Source organism: Phalangium opilio, unplaced genomic scaffold, assembly GCF_054372755.1.
Source record: "Phalangium opilio isolate 3A_F unplaced genomic scaffold, DU_Popi_V2 ptg000390l_1, whole genome shotgun sequence".
Classification (NCBI taxonomy): domain Eukaryota; kingdom Metazoa; phylum Arthropoda; class Arachnida; order Opiliones; family Phalangiidae; genus Phalangium; species Phalangium opilio.
Window position 1 is genome coordinate 1,066,875 of NW_028324234.1, and position 18,262 is coordinate 1,085,136.

Genomic DNA, 18,262 nt, shown 5'->3' on the forward strand with positions numbered 1-18,262 from the left:
ACATGAGTGTTTAAAGTAATACTCTATCCTGGTTTAAGTTTCTGTTACATTAAGTGAACATTCTAGTATTTTTAACTTGATCTAAAAAATGAACTGATTTTACAAATATACGCCAGATACACTTACTGCTTCAATTGAAAATTGTTAATTATTATTGGCTTATCCATAACACTGAGTCCAGCTAAAGATGACCAAAGTTTCGATAAGGAAATTTACTTCAAACTATACTGAATAAAATCATTGCGAAAGAAGAAATTCGAATTTCCTTTTAATAGTTTTCTTTAACGAACGAATTCGGTTCGTATGGTGTTTACACACAACAACATTTCGAGAGCATTAAAGTAAGCTTTCTTAAAACTATTTGCATTGTTATATAATGATCAAGAACTACACGCCCTTTGCGAGTATTTCAAGGTGCTACGCAAGCAACAACAATTATATTGATTTCAGAAAACCGTGGTTTTTTCCCCCACACAATCAACCCGTTAACGCGTTCACATTTCACGTGACATCATAATTGCTAAAGTTCACTAAAAAGTGTAAAAGTTTACAAAAAGTCTAAAGTAAAACAGTTAATAATTTAATATATTCACAAAACTCGTGATATTAAACACAAAGTTTTTTTTTGTTCAAGCGCGTGGAGTTTCAAAAGTTTATACTCGTTGTATCGTAAATTTATTCACTAACATGAATAACTAACTGGCTTACCCTAGGTCGCCACTTACTCTGAGCCTATTTAGTGGTAGCATAGCCAACTCAAGAGCTGCTTCGGCCTACATTTAGCACGAACAACTTGCGTACGTGAGCGCAATATTCTAGTGGGCTTTGTCTCCTGCTACGACAAACCGAAAGCCACGAACAGATAACAAGGTTTGCTACTGGTTAAAAAATTCACGTCACAGGAGTGTCACGAAAACATGGCTCCCCTATAACTGTGGTTTCATTGGTTGTTAGTTAATGCGAGATCCTAGATGCGTGCGCATTGCGCGAAAGGTTCAACGTGCAGCTAGAGAGATTATTGGCAAAGATAGAATTCATAATGCATCACGATTAGTCTATCTGCCTAGATAAGTTGAGAAAATGGTGGTTTCACAATGAATCCTTTTAGCTGTATATATTCCTATTGATTCCTTTTAAAAGTCTTGTTTCTGCCTTCGTAACACAAACAACGGGCTTCCCTTAGGTTTTGATTTAAGTCTCTTGTACCGGTGATAGTAAAAATGCAGGACAGTCTTTAAAAATTCATAAACTGACAAAAACGAGACTCCTAACCATGCGCCCACGTAACCACCAATGCAGGAAAACAATTGAATGCTCTGAAAAATAAAAAAAATGCAATGATTGATAAATAAATCCTTTTTCAAAAGTGGGTCCGCAGTATAGGGTTAAGACGGAACTTCCGGAAGATACGTGGACGCAAGCATATTCGATAGGGTTCAAAGCTACCAGTTCTGCGCCAAATTTGGTCCGTATTGTTTGAAAGTATATCTTAATTTAAGTCTTTTTTGTCCACGTCGCCATTAATGTTCCGTCTTAAGAAATGAAATAGGTCAAACAACAAGCACTATTTTATCCCCGTTTATTGACTTCGATTTAGGTAAAGTCACGTTTTCACTAGTACGATCTAGCGTATTTGTTAACGCCAATGTGGTAAGAATATGCAGTGAGCACGCTTAAGAATGAGATCGAAGAGGGAAGCTAACTATAACGGAGCATGAACTAAGCAACAGTATTGCTTTGTCCATGAACGGAGCATCCGATATCTCTCTCGCACCGAGAGAGCCAGACGTCACGTGATCCGCACTGACGTAAACAAACTTCTCTGTTACGCCAATTGCGCATGTGCTGATACCGAGCCACTGATCGGTGCCAGTTTTGAAAAGGGGGGGGCAGGTTGCTGACGGAGAATTTGGTCTCTCCGAGTCTCCTTCTATACGTGCTCACTGGAAAATGCCAATTTGAACTCACGTCAATTTTAGGTATATATTCGTAAATTGTATGTATGTTCCTAGGATATGTCAAAACAACCAAACTTCTTGAGACCATGTCGTCATAGAAGCCTCTATATAAATCAAAATATTACGTCAGATGTTGTAATATAATATCTAAGAGAAAACAACGAATATTAGTTATTCTTGGGGCATTATTTAATCACGACTAATATCAGAGGGGAATAAGAGAGAAGGGAGACATTAGAGCCTGCTTTGGTAACGAGAGTCCGACCAACCTCAAGAAAACCGCGAAAACTTTGCGCAAGTACACAGCTTTTAACCAATTTACTGCAAATATAGTTCTTTAAGTTCCACGCGGTATCAGGCGGCCTATTTGTCTGCTAGATTTTCATTCTCCAAAGGCTTAGGGCTATCGATGTTTCGTTCTTGTGTAATTATAACTTGAAGTATGTATTTTATTGAAAATAATTTTTATTTTTTAATATTAATTCAGAATAATTAGTTTTCATCTATTTATTACCTTCAAATTATCTGATTTTGGTATGTTCTCAATTCCCGTGCATCTAAATTAATTGCACAGCTTGATTTCGTTTATCAACATGAAATTCGGCCATTTTTATCTCCTTCAATGTAAAGTTGTAAACAAAACTACTTTTTATTCGTCAACCGAGACGTCACCTTCTTATGTTACGTCACAGCTAAGACAGAAGTTAGATAGCCAATCAGTGAAGGGTAGTTGATTTGAGGTTAGTAAGACTGTTGTTACGAGTGTAAAGCATTATGGAGATATAAAGTGTGTCCCTTCTCTCTTATTCCCTTCTGCTAATATTCAGTGTTATATATATATATATATATAGTATTTAAAGGAAAGTTTAGGTCAGCGCTTCTCAAACTGTGGTCCGTGGACCGGCACCGGTCCGCGGACATGCGGCTGGTATGGTCCGTCATACATAGTTGCAAAAAAAAACCGGTCCGCAAGGTTAAAAAGTTGGAGAAGCGCTGGTTTAGGTAACATAACATTATACCTTAAAAGAACGGCCCTTTTCTAAATATAAAAAGAAAAATATTTAAAATTAAATGAATGATCTCTTACTCAGAAATAATTAGCATTTAATTATTCTTAAAACCGAGGACTTCTGTGCCGCCATTAGTTTATTGACGTCTGCTAGCCAGAAACCTACCTCACCCTTACCTCTCTCAGCCTGTGAGGATTCCACCAATCGCGTAGGGATAAGTGGTTCGATTTAGCAGTAGTCCACGTTTTTAAGACTGATTTAATTCTAATTATTTTACATTAAGAGATTTATTTTTTAATAATTTTTCTTATTTATTTAGAAAAAGGCTTGCCTTTTAAGGTATAATGTTATTTTGATACCCTTTTCCTTTAATAACCTTCGCGATGCTTACGTTTTGCGATGTGGATTTCTCCAAAATCTCTTTTTCAAAATATGTTTTGTAAACGTTTCTTCCCTAATTAAATAAGGCATGTATAAGTAAATTAATAAGTATATCAGGGGGAATTATAACCTTTAAACTTGATCAGTTTACTATCTGTTGAGATATTAAATTTCTGGTAAAAATAACTGAGATACTTTACTTGCAGTCACGTGGGCAGATGTCTTGACATTGAGCGTAAATGTTTCTAGAAGGAACCGGTTTTTCTGCCGAACATTCTAAAAGCAAATAGTCATGGTCGTCAGCCTGGGAAATAGGATACTTCCTCTGGTCCAAGCCCAGATTATTCACTGGTTGGACCAGTTTTTAATTTAAGAAGTGGGGATTACTGGTCTCGAATTGTAAATCTATGGGGAGAACTATGGAAGGACGAGTTCTAAGGACCAGTTTATTATTTTGGCCACTAGGGGTCACTGGTCCCAAGGACTATTTTAAGTAATATTCTTATTTCCCAGACTGGCCATGGTTTCAAGCACAGGCCTAACTATTTTCAAATATGTGAGAATCAACTTAATCACTGTATTTAGCCAGGGATAGATTTAATTTTAGAAGTAAGAATGGAGAACAGAGTAATGTGGGCGCGACAAAGTCCCTTGACCCCCTTCCACGGGATGAAGGGGTATGAAAGAAGAGGCGGGTCATAGCGACAGAGGTAAAAAGGAATGATTTACGTATTTTTCGTCGTCCCCGTCAGCAACGTCATCAAAACGTAGTTTAAGTGAGCCAATAAGATAATTTAAACTTTTCGTTACGTGTTGGAGGGAGGAGCTCTATACTGGGCGGGCTATGAGTCGGACTGAAGTAAATACTAACCGTTCTCCATTCCTACTTCCAAAATTAAATCTATCCCTGATTTAGTTAAATTCCATGTTAAGTTTCTTACCTCCTACGCCCATCTTTGAAGAACACTTCAGATGACTTTCTGTTTTAGGAATAACCAACATGTAAATCAGGCAACCACATTTTTCCATATAATAATCATGAAGACATTGTTGTACGCAATTCTAGAAGAAAAAAAAATTAGATATAAAAGTAACTTCCCAACATTTTTTTTTCTTTTTCAAATAATAACTCGCCTCTCTACAACTTGGTAAAGATTTGTTATTTTTCCACATTATCGAGTAGTCTGTACAATTTGTGTGATAAGGCTTTGGTAAAAGAATCGTGGTCACCTAAGGAAAATGTTTTTAAATGCTCGTTACCAGATTGTTAACGAAAAAGTGTGGCGACTAGGGAGGCTGAGTTGTAACCTATCAATTCACGCTCGTGGATTTTATAGTTAAGTACCTTTGTAAGATGAACATGGTGAGTTGTTTCTGGAAATAATTCTTCAAAATCCTCACTTACAAATGGTATGTGTAAAGTACTGTGAACCCTATATTTAAGGGCGTTGTTTTTGTTAGGTTCCAGGAAAGTTTCGTTAAATAAACGCACAGCTACTTGCAACACTGTTCCAAATATGATAAAATATAATGAAATTGAACTGAAAGTTGAAATTAGTGATGGGCACTAACCGATCTGAGATCGGTATCGGTTGCCGAAATCGCCATTTAAAAATAAATATGTTCGAGCTTTAACCGATTCCTCGCTTCGAACTCAAATTAATAATTGGTTACCTTGTTGTGTTTAAATAATGAGTTAAAATCGGTAATCGGTAAGAGTTAAACTTCGATATCGGTTCCGATATCGACATCGGTTGATTTACCTGACCACCCCCCTGAACCGATTCAAACCTAACCCTAAGTAAACCTTATCCAACACACCATGGATGCGTCCCCAATTTTTAGCCACATCGTATGATGAACATCTACGATGAGGGTCTTAGTTTGACCTGGCCTGTTGGTGGTGGTGGTGTCGTGAAAGAGAACTGCCTTAGACAGTATAAAATTTTTCGATCGTCATTGAAGGGAGAGTGAATGGGAGAGAATTGTGGTGAGGTGATATTTTTCGTTCGTGTATTTTAAAAGGAAGGAAATTATGATAGTTAGGTTAAGCCATATACCCTCCCTTAAAAATTCCTCTTACCCGTCGACAATAAGAGTTTCACGCTCCCCTCTTTCAACATTCAAAGAAATCAAGGGAAATTTTGAAAGCAAAAGCAATTATTTACTGACGTTCTTTTTAGAATGGTCTTAAGGCACCGGGATATTACAATTATTGGGTGTTTTACCGAATTCTTTCTCTTTCAAACTCTTCTGACCATAAGTTCATGTTAGAAATTTATAAGAAGCGATAAGTGTGCATCGGCATAAGTTTATGTTGTAAACTCATCGAGGGGATAATCACTAAAACTACCCGTTCTTCGATTCGCCGGAATATTACAATTACGGCATAAGTAAATTAATACGGGTAATAATTCTATCAACGTTTAGGGTAGGGCATCGAGGGGCTATTCACTCTGATTTTATGCACGGTAATTTATTTAAGCATTGTAAAAGATATCGCTATTCACTCATTAGGGTAAAGTATAGAGGGGTTATCCACTCATTAGGGTAGGGTATAGAGGGGCTATTCACTCGTACGATGTGGCTACTATTACGAGCCCTTGGGTCGCCTTGTTAAATTTACTAACATCTGCTTTTGTTAACACGGTCTTCGAGAGGGTTATTTCTGTAATTGTAGGTTTTGCAAGCAGTGTATGGTCCATTGAAAGAGTTCTTATATCTGTAAATGAAACTGAACTTAAGTTTTATTTTATTTAATTTTTCAAAATACTCACTCGCACATAACGTTTCCTCTATAAGGTCGTTCAGTACAAAGGTTATGGAAACTGTAAGATCGCGAGCTGTGCGAAGATTTTTCTATCGTCTGATAAGTGGATATTTCTAGGTACCGAAGGATTTGCCTATCCTGAGATTAAAATTCCGTTGAAAAATTATAAATTAGAGGGGTTAAGATATTATCTTGCAAAACATGTACGCAAATGAAGCGCCCTACTTGCAAGTACTTATATAGGTGTTAACCATATTTTAAATTATTAAAAGAACGCGTGAACTTACTGTTCTGTTAACATTCAAGACCTTTCCAAAAACGTTTATATGGCCGGGGGCATCTTGTTGAAATGCTCCCACCATTCGCATATTAAGCTGTGGAGCGCGTGAGGTTTTTAGTTGGGGTTCATTCCGTAATGTTAAAGGAATAAAAGCTAATTTTCTTCATCAGGCCAGGTCATGAATTTATTCATTAACGTAATAAATTCATGGTTAGGTCTTATTTTAAAAATTAAAACGGCCATTAAATTGGGGTAACTGCTCTAGAGCTGGCGGAAGAATTGAATGAATCACAAAATAGCCATCGGACCATTTTCCGTTTTAATTTTGGAAAGGCCCATCCTATAAACATGAATTACCAAGCTCCCTTTGCCACTCGGTGAACAATAGTATTCGTTGTCGGGTTTACGACAAAAGACAACCTTGATTACCTTTAAAAGTAAAGTTAACTGTAGGTAATCTTCACACAAATGAGAGATATTCTAAACTAAGTTAGTTACCTATTATTAGCGCAGATTGTAATAGCGGGAAAGCTGATATTCACGGGATATTCAGTCGATAATTGAACGTTAGTTTCGAACTTATTGTACAGGATAAAAAACTGTCGCAGTTGGTAAAGACATCCGAAAAGGCATGAAAGCGCCAAAAGGATTTTGACGACCAAGTTCATATTTAAAACTGACTATCGCATTACGAACGTAAATATCCTAATTTTTGTGAGATGGTTACGTTACAGACCGTACTGCGCCTAAATGTCATCACTGTAACGTTCTTAACGATGATGACTTCTTACTTACCTGGGAATCGCGACATTTGTTAAAACACTCGTTAGGCAGAAAATCAATGGATCAAAAGTATACGTCGCGTTCTTTAAAATATAGTATTTAAATATTTATGTATGTTTGCTCGATGACGTTATTAATGGAAGTATTTGACTTGAAATATATGTAGCTCTGAAATATTATTTCTTTATGACCATCAGTGGTAGATAAATTTATAGAGTCCATATTATGACACTAATAAAATTTGCCTATCTTTGGCCAGGGTAAATGACAATCAATAGTAGTTCAATAGCAGGGATAGATTTAATTTTAGGAGTAGGAATGGAGAACGGTTAGTATTTACTTTAGTCCGACTCATAGCCCCGTATAAATTTCCTCCATCCAACACGTAACGTAAAGTTTAAATTATCTTATTGGCTCATTTAAACTACGTTTTGATGACGTTGCCGATAGGGACGGCGAAAAATACGTAATTCCTTTTTACCTCTGCCGCTATGACGCGCCTCTTCTTCCATACCCCCCCCCCTCCGTCCCGTGGAAGGGGTCCGGGACTTTGACGCTCGCCCACATTACTCTGTTCTCCATTCCTACTTCTAAAATTAAATCTATCCCTGATAATAGGCATCGAGTTCATTTCATCAGCAATATTTTTTCCTGAGAGAGAACAGAAATTTTACATCAAATTTCTTTATTCGAGAAAAAGCGTAGTCAAAGCTAACTGTGATTGGTTTAGACTAAATTGCAACTTTGATTACATCAAAATACACTACAGGAAACATCAAAATCCGTTATTAGTGAAAAGATAGTTTAAATCAAGAGATAATTTGATATTTATGTTGTTAAAGCATGACAAACACTTTAAACTTTTAATTTATCAAATCTCTACGAGATCCTTTTTATCGCCAGTAGAAAGGAGCAATTTGTTAATTTTTCTTTTGGGTTTTCCGTAGCGATCGTAAGCCAAAAGAACGATTTTTTTGAACCAAATCAAACTTGAAAATAACGAGGCTCCAAGCCAAACTCCCGTGAATCCACCGACGTAACTGAACAACTCTATATCCTAGTAAAATATCGACATTTCACTTTGAATTCTCGTAAAATAGAAAAACGGAAAACTCACGTCAATTTTGGGTTTATATTCGTAGATGGTGTGTTCGTTTTGGGTGTAGGACAGAATTATTTTGCTTTCTTTTTCGGTCGTATTCGATCTGTGACAGTTGAGTGTTAGGTATATCGTAAGTAACGTAGTAACAAGTTTGTCAAGACAAAAATATTAGCCACATCGTATGATCGTATAGTACGCAAATTAGAACAACGAGATCAATTGGAAAAACTTCTTCCCGGTCGGTTAAAATTTATAATATATACTTTTTGCCTCTCCTACCGCGAAGTTATATCTCCTGGCCTCAAATAAGATCATGACTCCTAGTTGAAGAGATAGAGAGAGAGACGAAGGGGCCCCTGTCTCTGACAAACTCTCCGAGACCAGGCTTGGAAATAAGGTTTATTTCTGAACTAGTCCTCCGGACCAGTGACCCCTGATGTCTTAAATATGAAACTGGTCCCGGGACCTGTGACCCTTCCCCTATTTATTTTTCTACTGGTCCCAGGACTTGTGGTCGTTCTCTCTTCTAAAAATATCTCTCTCGGCTTAGGGTTGTATACACAACTGGACTCATGGAGTCGAAATTTATGTTAAAATGAAAATAATTAAAGAGGTCCCCATATCAATTTTTAATAAAAGTAGGAATTAATAAACAAGTCATTGGGACCAGTGACCCTCACGTTTTGAATAAAAAAAGTGGTCCAAGCTATTAATAAACTGGTTTTTGACCTGTAAACCTGTCTTATTTCCTAGCCTGTCCGAGACTAGTCCTCTATTCGCGAGCGTTTCTTAGCAAGCGGTTTTACGCGAGGCTGCTTAGTACTGGGCTGGCGAGCGATAGGTCCGCGGTTAGATTCTCCGTGGAGGAAGAAAATTTAAAAATTATAATCTCTTCCCTGTATCAAGTTTAAAACTCCACCTGTGAACTGTAACGTTAACTAAAAAGAAAAATATTTTCTCTCGACGTTCAAAAATGACGAACGATACTGCCAAAGGCAGGACTGTGGCACTACTACTACAACAGGGCATATCAAACTAAGAGCCTCATCGTATACTACGATGTGGGTAAAAAAAATTAGGCACTTCAAATTTCCGTAGCCCCCTTATATTTCAGTTTCTATTGGCTTCAAATTGGTAAGCTACACTGTAAAAAAATACTTACGAAGTCACGAAATCTTGACTCCACATTCGTCTTGTAGAAATTCTTGTTGTGTATGTATCCTCTCTTAAATATTTAACAAATTATTTTATATAATTTATCTTACACATTTGTGAAAGCAACCGAAATTGTTCAAACCACTTTCTTTAATTTTACGTATCCCTAAGCCCTAACCATGCGTATCAAAACCAGTTCTTATTTTAATCTTACTTGCATTCCCTGGGACACGAATCCTGACACGCTTGTACTTCATCACACAGAGCTTCCATCGATGTAACTCTTTCGCAGAAACTGTAAATGTTGTCGGTATTCAAATCAGTTCTTATGAGACATAATTCGTGCAATTATAAAACATTAATTTTACCAAAAATTGCGTTTCTTAATTGTTTTAAGTGATCGTAATTTATCTTATGTCAGTTAATTGAAACGAAAACTAAATGGTGTCACATTTTTAAACCAGCGAGAAGTAAAATGACTGACGCGATAATTTTGCAGCCGTTAAGTGCGCAAAAAAAAATAATAGAAAAATAACACAGCATTAGTTTTACCAGGCATAGATTTAATTTTAAAAGTAGGAATGGAGAACAGAGTAATGTGGACGCGCGTCAAAGTCCTGGACCCTCTTCCACGGGACGGAGTGGTATGAAAGAAGAGACGGGTCACAGCGACAGAGGTAAAAAGGAACTACGTATTTTTCTCCGTCCCCGTCGGCAACGTCATCAAAACGTAGTTTAAGTGAGCCAATAAGATAATTTAAACTTTTCGTTACGTGTTGGAGGGAGGGGGTCTATACTGGGCTATGAGTCGGACTGAAGTAAATACTAACCTTCTCCATTCCTACTTATAAAATTAAATCTAGCCATGATTTTACTTTTTAAACTTACTGTCCTTTTGGATTTGTACATTTCTGGTCGAATTTCCATTCGGGAATTACAAGCATGTAATGCAAACAATTATTGCAACGTTGGAAAGCGTTGTCGTGAATACATTTCTGAACGCAATTCTGAAAAGAAGAAAAAAATATAAATAAGTTTTTATTATTTTAGAATTTAGATAAACTTCATAACTGTTGTCTTACGTCTCGGCTAACTGGTAGTGAATTGTTCTTTTTCCATTCCAAGGCGTAGTCGTGACATTTGGTGTGAAAAGGATATGGCAACAAAATCGTTGTAACCTATAGGTTCAAATTAATTAGCGTAAATAGCAATCATAAAATAATCGAAGCAACGTACTTTTTGTAAACGAACGAGATGAGCTTCGTCTGGAAAAATTTCTACATAATCTTCGACGATGTCTGGAATATGTAAATTGTTGTGAATTGCGTATTTCGCGGCGTTGTTTTCGAAGAGTTCCGTAAAAGTTTCGGAATTAAAGCCCAAGTCGATGGTCAAACCTGAAACGCAAAAAGAAAACCTTAAAGGCCGACTTCCAGAGAAAAGGGTTCTAGCTAACTGAAAGCCGAGCAATGTAGTTCTAGCAAACTGAAGATGATCAAATGAAATCCTTTTAAATTTATTTCGTCTCGAATTTTCTCTTTCCCCTGAAAGAAATTCTCTGTTGTGTATCTTCAGTTCGCTAGAACCACATAACACGGCTTTCAGTTAGCTAGAACCCTTCAAACTTTTACCCCAGTGGGGATTCGAAAATCGGCACGGTCGCTCCATTGTTAAGTCTCGATGCTCGGTTTTCAGTTCGCTAGAACATTTTTCGATTGAAGTCGGCCTTTAATTCACTTATAAAATCATTACCAGCCTCTTTTTTATTACCTTTGCTTCTGTTGAAATGTTGTTCTATGGGATTAGTTCTGTAGTTGTAAGTTCGACAAGCCGTGTAACGTTCAGAAAATGAACTCACGTAACTAAATTTAAAAGCAGAAAAATTTATTAATCTTAAATCTTTAATAGATCCTTTTGACCTACTGGCAGTTAGACTGGCTTGTAATTGGCTCGGCCGTGCAATTTTTAAACATAACGTTTTCCCCGTAAGCTTGGTAATTGTGAGAATTTTGTAGTATCACCGAACTGTTTGCATAGTCGAGGTAACGTCCAATATTCAAGGCCTGAAAAAAGGTAATCTTTTTATTGACATACAGATGTCGCTTATCTAGTAATAAATTGGACCAGGGATGGATTTAATTTCAGAAGTAATAATGGAGAACGGTTAGTGTTTACTTCAGTCCGACTCATAGCCCAGTATAGAGACCGTCCCTCCAACACGTAATGAAAAGTTTAATTTAATTTAATTGGCTCACTTAAACTCCGTTTTGATGACGTTGCTGACGGGGACGGCGAAAAATACGTAATTCCTTCTGTCCCTATGACCCGCCTCTTCTTTCATACCCCTCCGTCCCGTGGAAGGGGGTCCGGGACTTTGACGCGCGCCCACATTACTCTGTTCTCCATTCCTACTTCTAAAATTAAATTTATCCCTGATTGGACAATATAATCACAGACTTAGAATTAAAAGTGTTTAATGTTCTATCAAATTAACGAAATAATAGTTTTATGAAAATTAAAGCGAGGACTAATCACAGGATATTTATTAGTTACCGTTGTGTCTTCTTGTTCAGGATAGCACATATCCTTGGATAATTCACAAAATCTCTGTTTGACAATCCTAAATTCACAAAAATATTTAACATTTAAACTTCTCACAATCTGGAACATACCTGTTATTTGAGCATATTGTAATTGCAGGAAAACTGATGTTTTTCGGGTATGTCGTTGAGATTTGCACGGTTGTTTCTCGTTTATAAAACAATCTCAAGAAATCGTGCAATTGGTAAACGCATCCCGCGAAACAAAGTAAACAGAAAATTATTTGTATCGCTTTCTCCATGGCTTAAATTCAGACTAGATTGTTCTTGAACAATATTAACCACTAAATATAAATTCGCTTTAGAATTTTAAAAATATTTTCTGTGGGACATCGACAGATGGCGTTCATCGTATATGACATTAGTGTACTTTAAAGTATATTAAACATCTGTTCGAATCGTTTGGTTCACGTTAGCTTCATTTATCATTCAAGTTAAATATTAAAATGAACCTTTATTGTTCGTCATAGCTATTACGACTATAATATGCCAAGAAAAACAGATGTTTAAAAATACAGAAAGTAGCCAAGGCGTATGCATTTAAAAATTCGTAATTAAACATTTTTTAATGCGGAAAATTATTTAATTTTATTCGTAATAATTTACAATGTCATTTTACATGATAACCTCAAAATTTTTGGTGAATGGGAATTAATATGAAACTGTGTTGTGGCAGAGTGAATTAAGAAAAGGAGCGGAAGAAACACAATGAAGCTCAAACGAGCGGACGTGCCTTGAATAAGTGACAAGGGTTAAATTCATATGATGACAATCAAAAGCCTTCCAACGAGGGGAGAGCAAACGTTCCAGCCAGGAAGATCAGGCAAGGGCAGTTTGGTCTTGCATTATAACTGTCCGCCAAAAATCTCCCGTCGTCGGCGCCAATGTGTTAATGCGCAATTTTCTGACGCATGTTGCTGAAGCAGACGACAATTCTGCCTCTGACGTAGGGAAATGATGTGCTACACTCCGATCATGCGTGACTAAAACTAGATACGTGACCTGCTACGCTTCGTGAATTGAGACTTCTATACCGACGAAATTTCCCTCGCTTGATCTTCCTTGGACCCTGAACACGATTTGGCCTGTTACTTCTGATCACGTAGTTTTAGAGCTAAACCTTTCCCCTAAACCGGAGGTCTAAGAAAAGTTATCGCGAGGTGGCGAATGTGTCGCCCTTCTTCAGTATTGCTACACAAGAGAGGGGAGTCCCAAACCCCGCTTTTGGTTACATCCCAGGCTAGTTTAATGGACTTCTGCTGTTATTTTAATAGTTGAATCTTACCTGATGTGGCACCAATTGAATTAGAATTTACTGCTTCAACAACGCTTACGCTGAAATAACGAAGCGTTTATGTATCTAGCGTAAATGCGAAATTTTAGTTATACAAAATCACAGTCACGGATTATATATGTTGCAAACTTTATCGACTGGAAAATAATAGTCATGTGATAATATCTCTATAGATAATTTGGACTGATAACGATTCTGCAAAGTAAACAAGGCACCAGTGAGCACAAATAGAAAGGAGAGTCAAGATGTCTCTCACGCGCACCTACCTCGGCGCACAGCCGAGAAGTAAGACGTGACGTCCATAGGCGTAGAGTTCTATAGGCCCGTGGGGCCCGAGACCCTCTAAAAAATTTAGAAGTGGCCACGGGCCCCTCCAAAAATTTGTCATCCATAATACCTAAATCATGAAGATAACAAGTTGGGAAAACCAAAATATTACCTCTCCGAGTCAAGAGGACTACTTACAAACTCATTTACCCAGATATGGAAATGTTTCTTTTTTTTATGAACAAATACTGAAGTTAAAATTTATGAAATGTTAAAGCAGTATACAAAGCATAGCAAATATACTGTAAATCAGACGACATTTTACATCCAATAAGGATATACTTGTACACATTAAAATCATCCGATGGGGGAAAAACGGGAAATGAAGAGATAAAACCTTGGAGGGATATTACCTTTACGTGTTTGTAAAGGCCCAATTTTCTACTCCTCAACTGTATGCCCTCTATGTTCAAAGCCATATTCACAACAGGGTTGCCATGTAAACACTATCCTCTCGTTTCACCTCAACGACTTTCTTAGTTTGTCAACATGACTGTTAACGTTACATAACACCAAAGCTAATTTGTGGCTACACACACTGGAAGTAAATGCGCACCATAAAAAGCATGAAAACACGAAGCTATAATCCGATTACGATCAGACCTTTCACTGGACTGGGCTGCGTTCAGCAGAGCTCACCAAAAAAGACAGCGGATTTTGGAAAACGTTTACCGGTGAGCTCTGTCGTCAAAGCTTTTCTCCGGTCATCGGTGTTTTAAAAGTGACGCTAGCGCAATAAAGCGTGCAAGGTACCAAGGCTTAGCAAAAATTGTACGATAACATATTTATAGAGATAGATAACAACAACTTTTATAATTAAAATTAGAAACTAACATGTCTCTTAAAATTCTCGCGTGATCAACTGGTTTCACGCCAATTAAATGTTTTATTCACCTAGCTGAGAACTACGCGTTTTACGTCACGTTATCCAAAAACCCGACTATTTTCTTTGAAGACCACGCTGGCTCAGTGCTGAGCACCGTGATGTCACAATTCAAAAACAATATCCCGTTCTGTAGGTCACTGCTAACAGCGCTGAGCTCTGATTAACGCGGCCCAGATTTCCACTATGATTACAAAATCTAAGCCTAACTATTTAAAGGTGTATTTAACTTTCGGCTCACTCTGAACCGTTAATGTCTCTGCATTACAGAAACGAAAACCAAACGTTTACGTTTTGCTTCACTAAGCCTATTCACAAATTAAAGTACATTTGACCAATAAAGTAGCGTTCTTCTTATAATCACTTAAGAAAGGATTATCCTATAAACAGATGTAGTATAGCTTAAGTAATATATAAACATCCATTTCAAATAATAATATTAAAAAAAATCCTTGGAATATCAAAATGAAACAGAGCTTTAAAGCTACAAAAGTACTAAATGCATCGTAATTACGAAAAAGATTTCCACATATTCACTTTATATTATGGAAAAAGTGAATATTAAGGTTCTGTAGGATTTCTTAACACATCAAAACAAAGCGAACTGCTAACTCGGCGCACTAGTGTGACAACGGACAGACACACACAGACAAAAACAAAGACTGCTTTTTAACTCTTTCCGCATTAATTTTGAATTGAGAAAAGAGATTATCTTAAATATTAAAATAAATATAATTAATATTTAATATTTTCTTCGTTAGTTGTTCGCCTTATTGTGCGTTACATCGTTTTAAAAAAGAATAATTAAACAAACTTGAGAGACTTAACTATTATTGACGTTTGAAATGAAGCATCCTCCTGTTGCTTCGCCTTACACAAATAGGTAGTATATAAAGGATTCGAATCGCTGCTGTAGATAAGAACATCGCAATTGCGTGAACCTTGGAGGAAGACCCGTCCATTGGAAGGCTAGACGTTTCTCGTAACCCTAGCCGATCGCCGCGTATGTCTTAACCTTAAGGATGATGGTGGTGTTAGAAGCCAGGTGTACAGACTGGTGTCCATGTGGGATGGACAAAAACAAAGACCAGAAGATGGTGGTGTTAGAAGCCAGGTGTACAGACTGGTGTCCATGTCGGATGGACAAAAACAAAGGCCAGAAGATGGTGGTGTTAGAAGCCAGGTGTACAGACTGGTGTCCATGTGGGATGGATAAAAGCCAAGAAGATGGTGGTGTTAGAAGCCAGGTGTATAGACTGGTATCCAAGTGGAATGGACAAAGACGAGAAGGTGGTGGTGTTTAGAAGCCAGTAAGTACAGTCTGGTGTCCATGTGGAATGGGCGAAAGACTAGAAGATGGTGGTGTTTAGAAGCCAGTAAGTTCAGACTGGTGTCCATGTAGGGTGGACAAATGAACAGAATTGTTAGATAGGCAATGGAGTAATAGCCTCTTAGTGGAATACAATTTCCGGGACTGTAAATGCTGTCTGGAAATTGATTACACGTTTGCTCCGATTTGCAAACTGCGAACGCGGTCACGTGGGTGTAACAACGGACAGACAGACACGTCGAAATTAGAACCTCTCCGTGACATACGTCACTCGGAGAGGTAAAAATAATTTTTTATACGCATAACTGAGCGCAAAAGAAGCAAAACCCACCTCAGAGGCGTGTTTACCGAACAGAATAGTTTTATTTTGTTCGGTTAGAATATAAACAAGACGACACAAGGGCAGGGCTCGTAATAGTAGCAAAGGCGCATAGATAACCAGAAAGTGAAGAACGAGAAGACCCTCCCTACGTGAAAAACCGTTCCATTATTATTTCTAAATCGAATCAAGTGTACTATACTATAACATAAGTGAATCATATTACAGTTCCCTATAAGTACTGGACGTAGGTTATGCTTTTGTAAACAGCGTTTTCTTCCAAGACATCCAAGCCCGCCATCTATAGCTCAGTTTTACAAGTATAGTTTTCCCATTAACCCGGATCTTGAGTTAGGTTAACCCACGGAAGTTCCGGTTGATGATAACGGCTGTCAGACCGCCGTCAGTGTCGTGATTAGTGTGAAGCTTATTATCGCGTTATAAATTTGATTTAGAATGGCTTATGTCGTTATAAATTTGATTTAGAATGGCTTATGTTAGGATCAATGTAACTAATTGCAATGGTTGCATACCCACATTAAAGAGACATCTGAACACGATCTATATGATATTAAAAGCACTTAACCGTAAGCAACTAAAAAAAGTTTTGTAAAACTGAAAAATATTGACCAGCATCTTTCGCAAACGGAAAACGTTAAAGCATTGAAAAAATTTGTCACACTTAAAAAAGGAAAACAAATTTCTTTGTCGACGCACATAACCTTTAATTAGTAATAAATCGGTCCAACTATCCCCGCTAAAAACCTTTAAATCGATCGGTGGAAGCTTAGCTCAGTGCTGTACTAGTGATACATTAAAAATATTCTAGCATGATGAAGGCTATTTTGATAATTTGAATTCATATTAATTTCCTTTTCAACACAAGCGTTTAAAAATACCTATAGACCGCCAATTATTTTTTAAAATCGGAAAAATAAAGTGGACTTCTACTATTATATTCACAACCCAACACTTTGTATGGAACAACTTGTTTCCTTCCGCGCTCTTCTCTCTCAAACCTTTCATCATTGGCTACCAGCCTACCACTTACTTCCGTTTGCTTCGCCCGCTTATTAAAAATTACTTTCGCGCCAAAATCATTCCTCTGTTTTAGTTGACAAATTTGCCGCTGCGTTTCGCATATACCCTTTTCTCTTCAGTGCTAGGAGACAATGCTGATGCACGGCGATGTTATATCGTCCAGTACTTCTAGGGAGCTGTAATATGATCCACTTCTGACTATAACCAAAGCTTAACGAAAAGGTAAAAGCGATAGATGGTGAAAAAATAGTAAGATAAAATATTGAGTCCCGCCCCCGTTTCCACGCCCCCCACCAAAAATAAATAGGGGAAAGTGTCGGGCTGCCATATTTTCCTGCCTTTGCCTTAGCTTGACATGCATTTCGAGACGCTCAAGCGAGCGAGAGGTTTTTAAAATGGTATCAGCCAATCAGATTTGTAGTTGATGATGTCATTCTTCCCGAGAATAACGCTCGTTCGCCACCAAACGGGAGAATTTGGCATAGGCGTATCTCAAGGAAGAGACCTCCGCGCTCCGTTCTATTTTGTTGTTTAGTGTTATTTTCGCGTTTGAACGAGGTTAAAGTTTGTTTAGAACGTTAGCACGCCGAAATTAAATTAAAATTGCCGCGGATGTTCTTGAAATCATCATTTAATTATAAAAAACACATCGTTAAAATACTTTAGAATTTCGTTTAAACTTAGGCCCTGGGTTGTCATTATAAGCTAAAACGTTTTAATATTAGTAAATAACATCAATATTAGCAAACTAAATTAATACAATCATGTACATCATCAAATTAAATTGTGGCGATAAACCGCAGTGGCCACGGTTAGCCTCAGTCAAAAGCGGCTAATGTAATATAAAACCGCGCTATTTCTTCACGCGCAATATCACAAATTATCTTAGGTACGTGGTGAATAGGCGAGGGGGATGAAACAGATTTCGCGAGTATGCATTCACCCCTCCAAATGCATGACACAGACGAAGGAGAGAGTCCGACACTTTTCCCTACACTGGACGTGTCTGTGTGCAAAGGTATATGCAAT

At 37.5% G+C, this 18,262-nt stretch overlaps 4 protein-coding genes across 10 annotated transcripts; all 4 read right to left on the bottom strand.

Moving 5' to 3' along the window:
- Nucleotides 1–34: 34 nt before the first annotated feature.
- Nucleotides 35–4,407, bottom strand: LOC149594174 (uncharacterized). 2 transcript variants are annotated; one of them, XM_089861479.1, is made up of 5 exons: nt 4,291–4,407; nt 3,550–3,625; nt 3,360–3,422; nt 1,969–2,062; nt 35–1,316 (listed from the first exon to the last, which is right to left on the bottom strand). In XM_089861479.1, exons 1-5 carry the CDS (start codon nt 4,376–4,378, stop codon nt 1,134–1,136), a joined length of 504 nt encoding a protein of 167 aa, XP_089717605.1. In that variant the 5' UTR covers nt 4,379–4,407; the 3' UTR covers nt 35–1,133. The 2 variants fall into 2 exon arrangements, with proteins under 2 accessions (XP_089717605.1, XP_089717606.1); XM_089861480.1 differs by lacking the exon at nt 35–1,316 and having other exon boundaries at nt 1,975–2,105.
- On the bottom strand, nt 4,386–7,668 carry LOC149594175 (uncharacterized). The gene is made up of 5 exons (XM_089861291.1): nt 6,127–7,668; nt 5,980–6,071; nt 4,695–4,855; nt 4,480–4,579; nt 4,386–4,411 (listed from the first exon to the last, which is right to left on the bottom strand). The coding sequence occupies exons 1-5, from the start codon at nt 6,132–6,134 to the stop codon at nt 4,386–4,388; spliced, it is 387 nt and encodes a 128-aa protein (XP_089717417.1). The 5' UTR covers nt 6,135–7,668.
- A 182-nt stretch (nt 7,669–7,850) lies between these two features.
- LOC149594176 (uncharacterized) lies at nt 7,851–9,947 on the bottom strand. The gene is made up of 5 exons (XM_089861481.1): nt 9,808–9,947; nt 9,654–9,734; nt 9,447–9,509; nt 8,300–8,387; nt 7,851–8,239 (listed from the first exon to the last, which is right to left on the bottom strand). The coding sequence occupies exons 2-5, from the start codon at nt 9,710–9,712 to the stop codon at nt 8,054–8,056; spliced, it is 396 nt and encodes a 131-aa protein (XP_089717607.1). The 5' UTR covers nt 9,713–9,734; nt 9,808–9,947; the 3' UTR covers nt 7,851–8,053.
- A 376-nt stretch (nt 9,948–10,323) lies between these two features.
- Nucleotides 10,324–16,777, bottom strand: LOC149594177 (uncharacterized). 6 transcript variants are annotated; one of them, XM_089861475.1, is made up of 9 exons: nt 14,014–16,777; nt 13,799–13,848; nt 13,600–13,730; nt 11,993–13,528; nt 11,363–11,502; nt 11,210–11,301; nt 10,676–10,836; nt 10,522–10,617; nt 10,324–10,446 (listed from the first exon to the last, which is right to left on the bottom strand). In XM_089861475.1, the coding sequence occupies exons 4-9, from the start codon at nt 12,107–12,109 to the stop codon at nt 10,324–10,326; spliced, it is 729 nt and encodes a 242-aa protein (XP_089717601.1). In that variant the 5' UTR covers nt 12,110–13,528; nt 13,600–13,730; nt 13,799–13,848; nt 14,014–16,777. The 6 variants fall into 6 exon arrangements, with proteins under 6 accessions (XP_089717601.1, XP_089717603.1, XP_089717600.1 ...); XM_089861477.1 differs by having other exon boundaries at nt 11,993–12,059; nt 13,325–13,528; nt 13,799–16,777; XM_089861474.1 differs by having other exon boundaries at nt 11,993–13,108; nt 13,325–13,528; nt 13,799–16,777.
- Between the last annotated feature and the right edge of the window lie 1,485 nt (nt 16,778–18,262).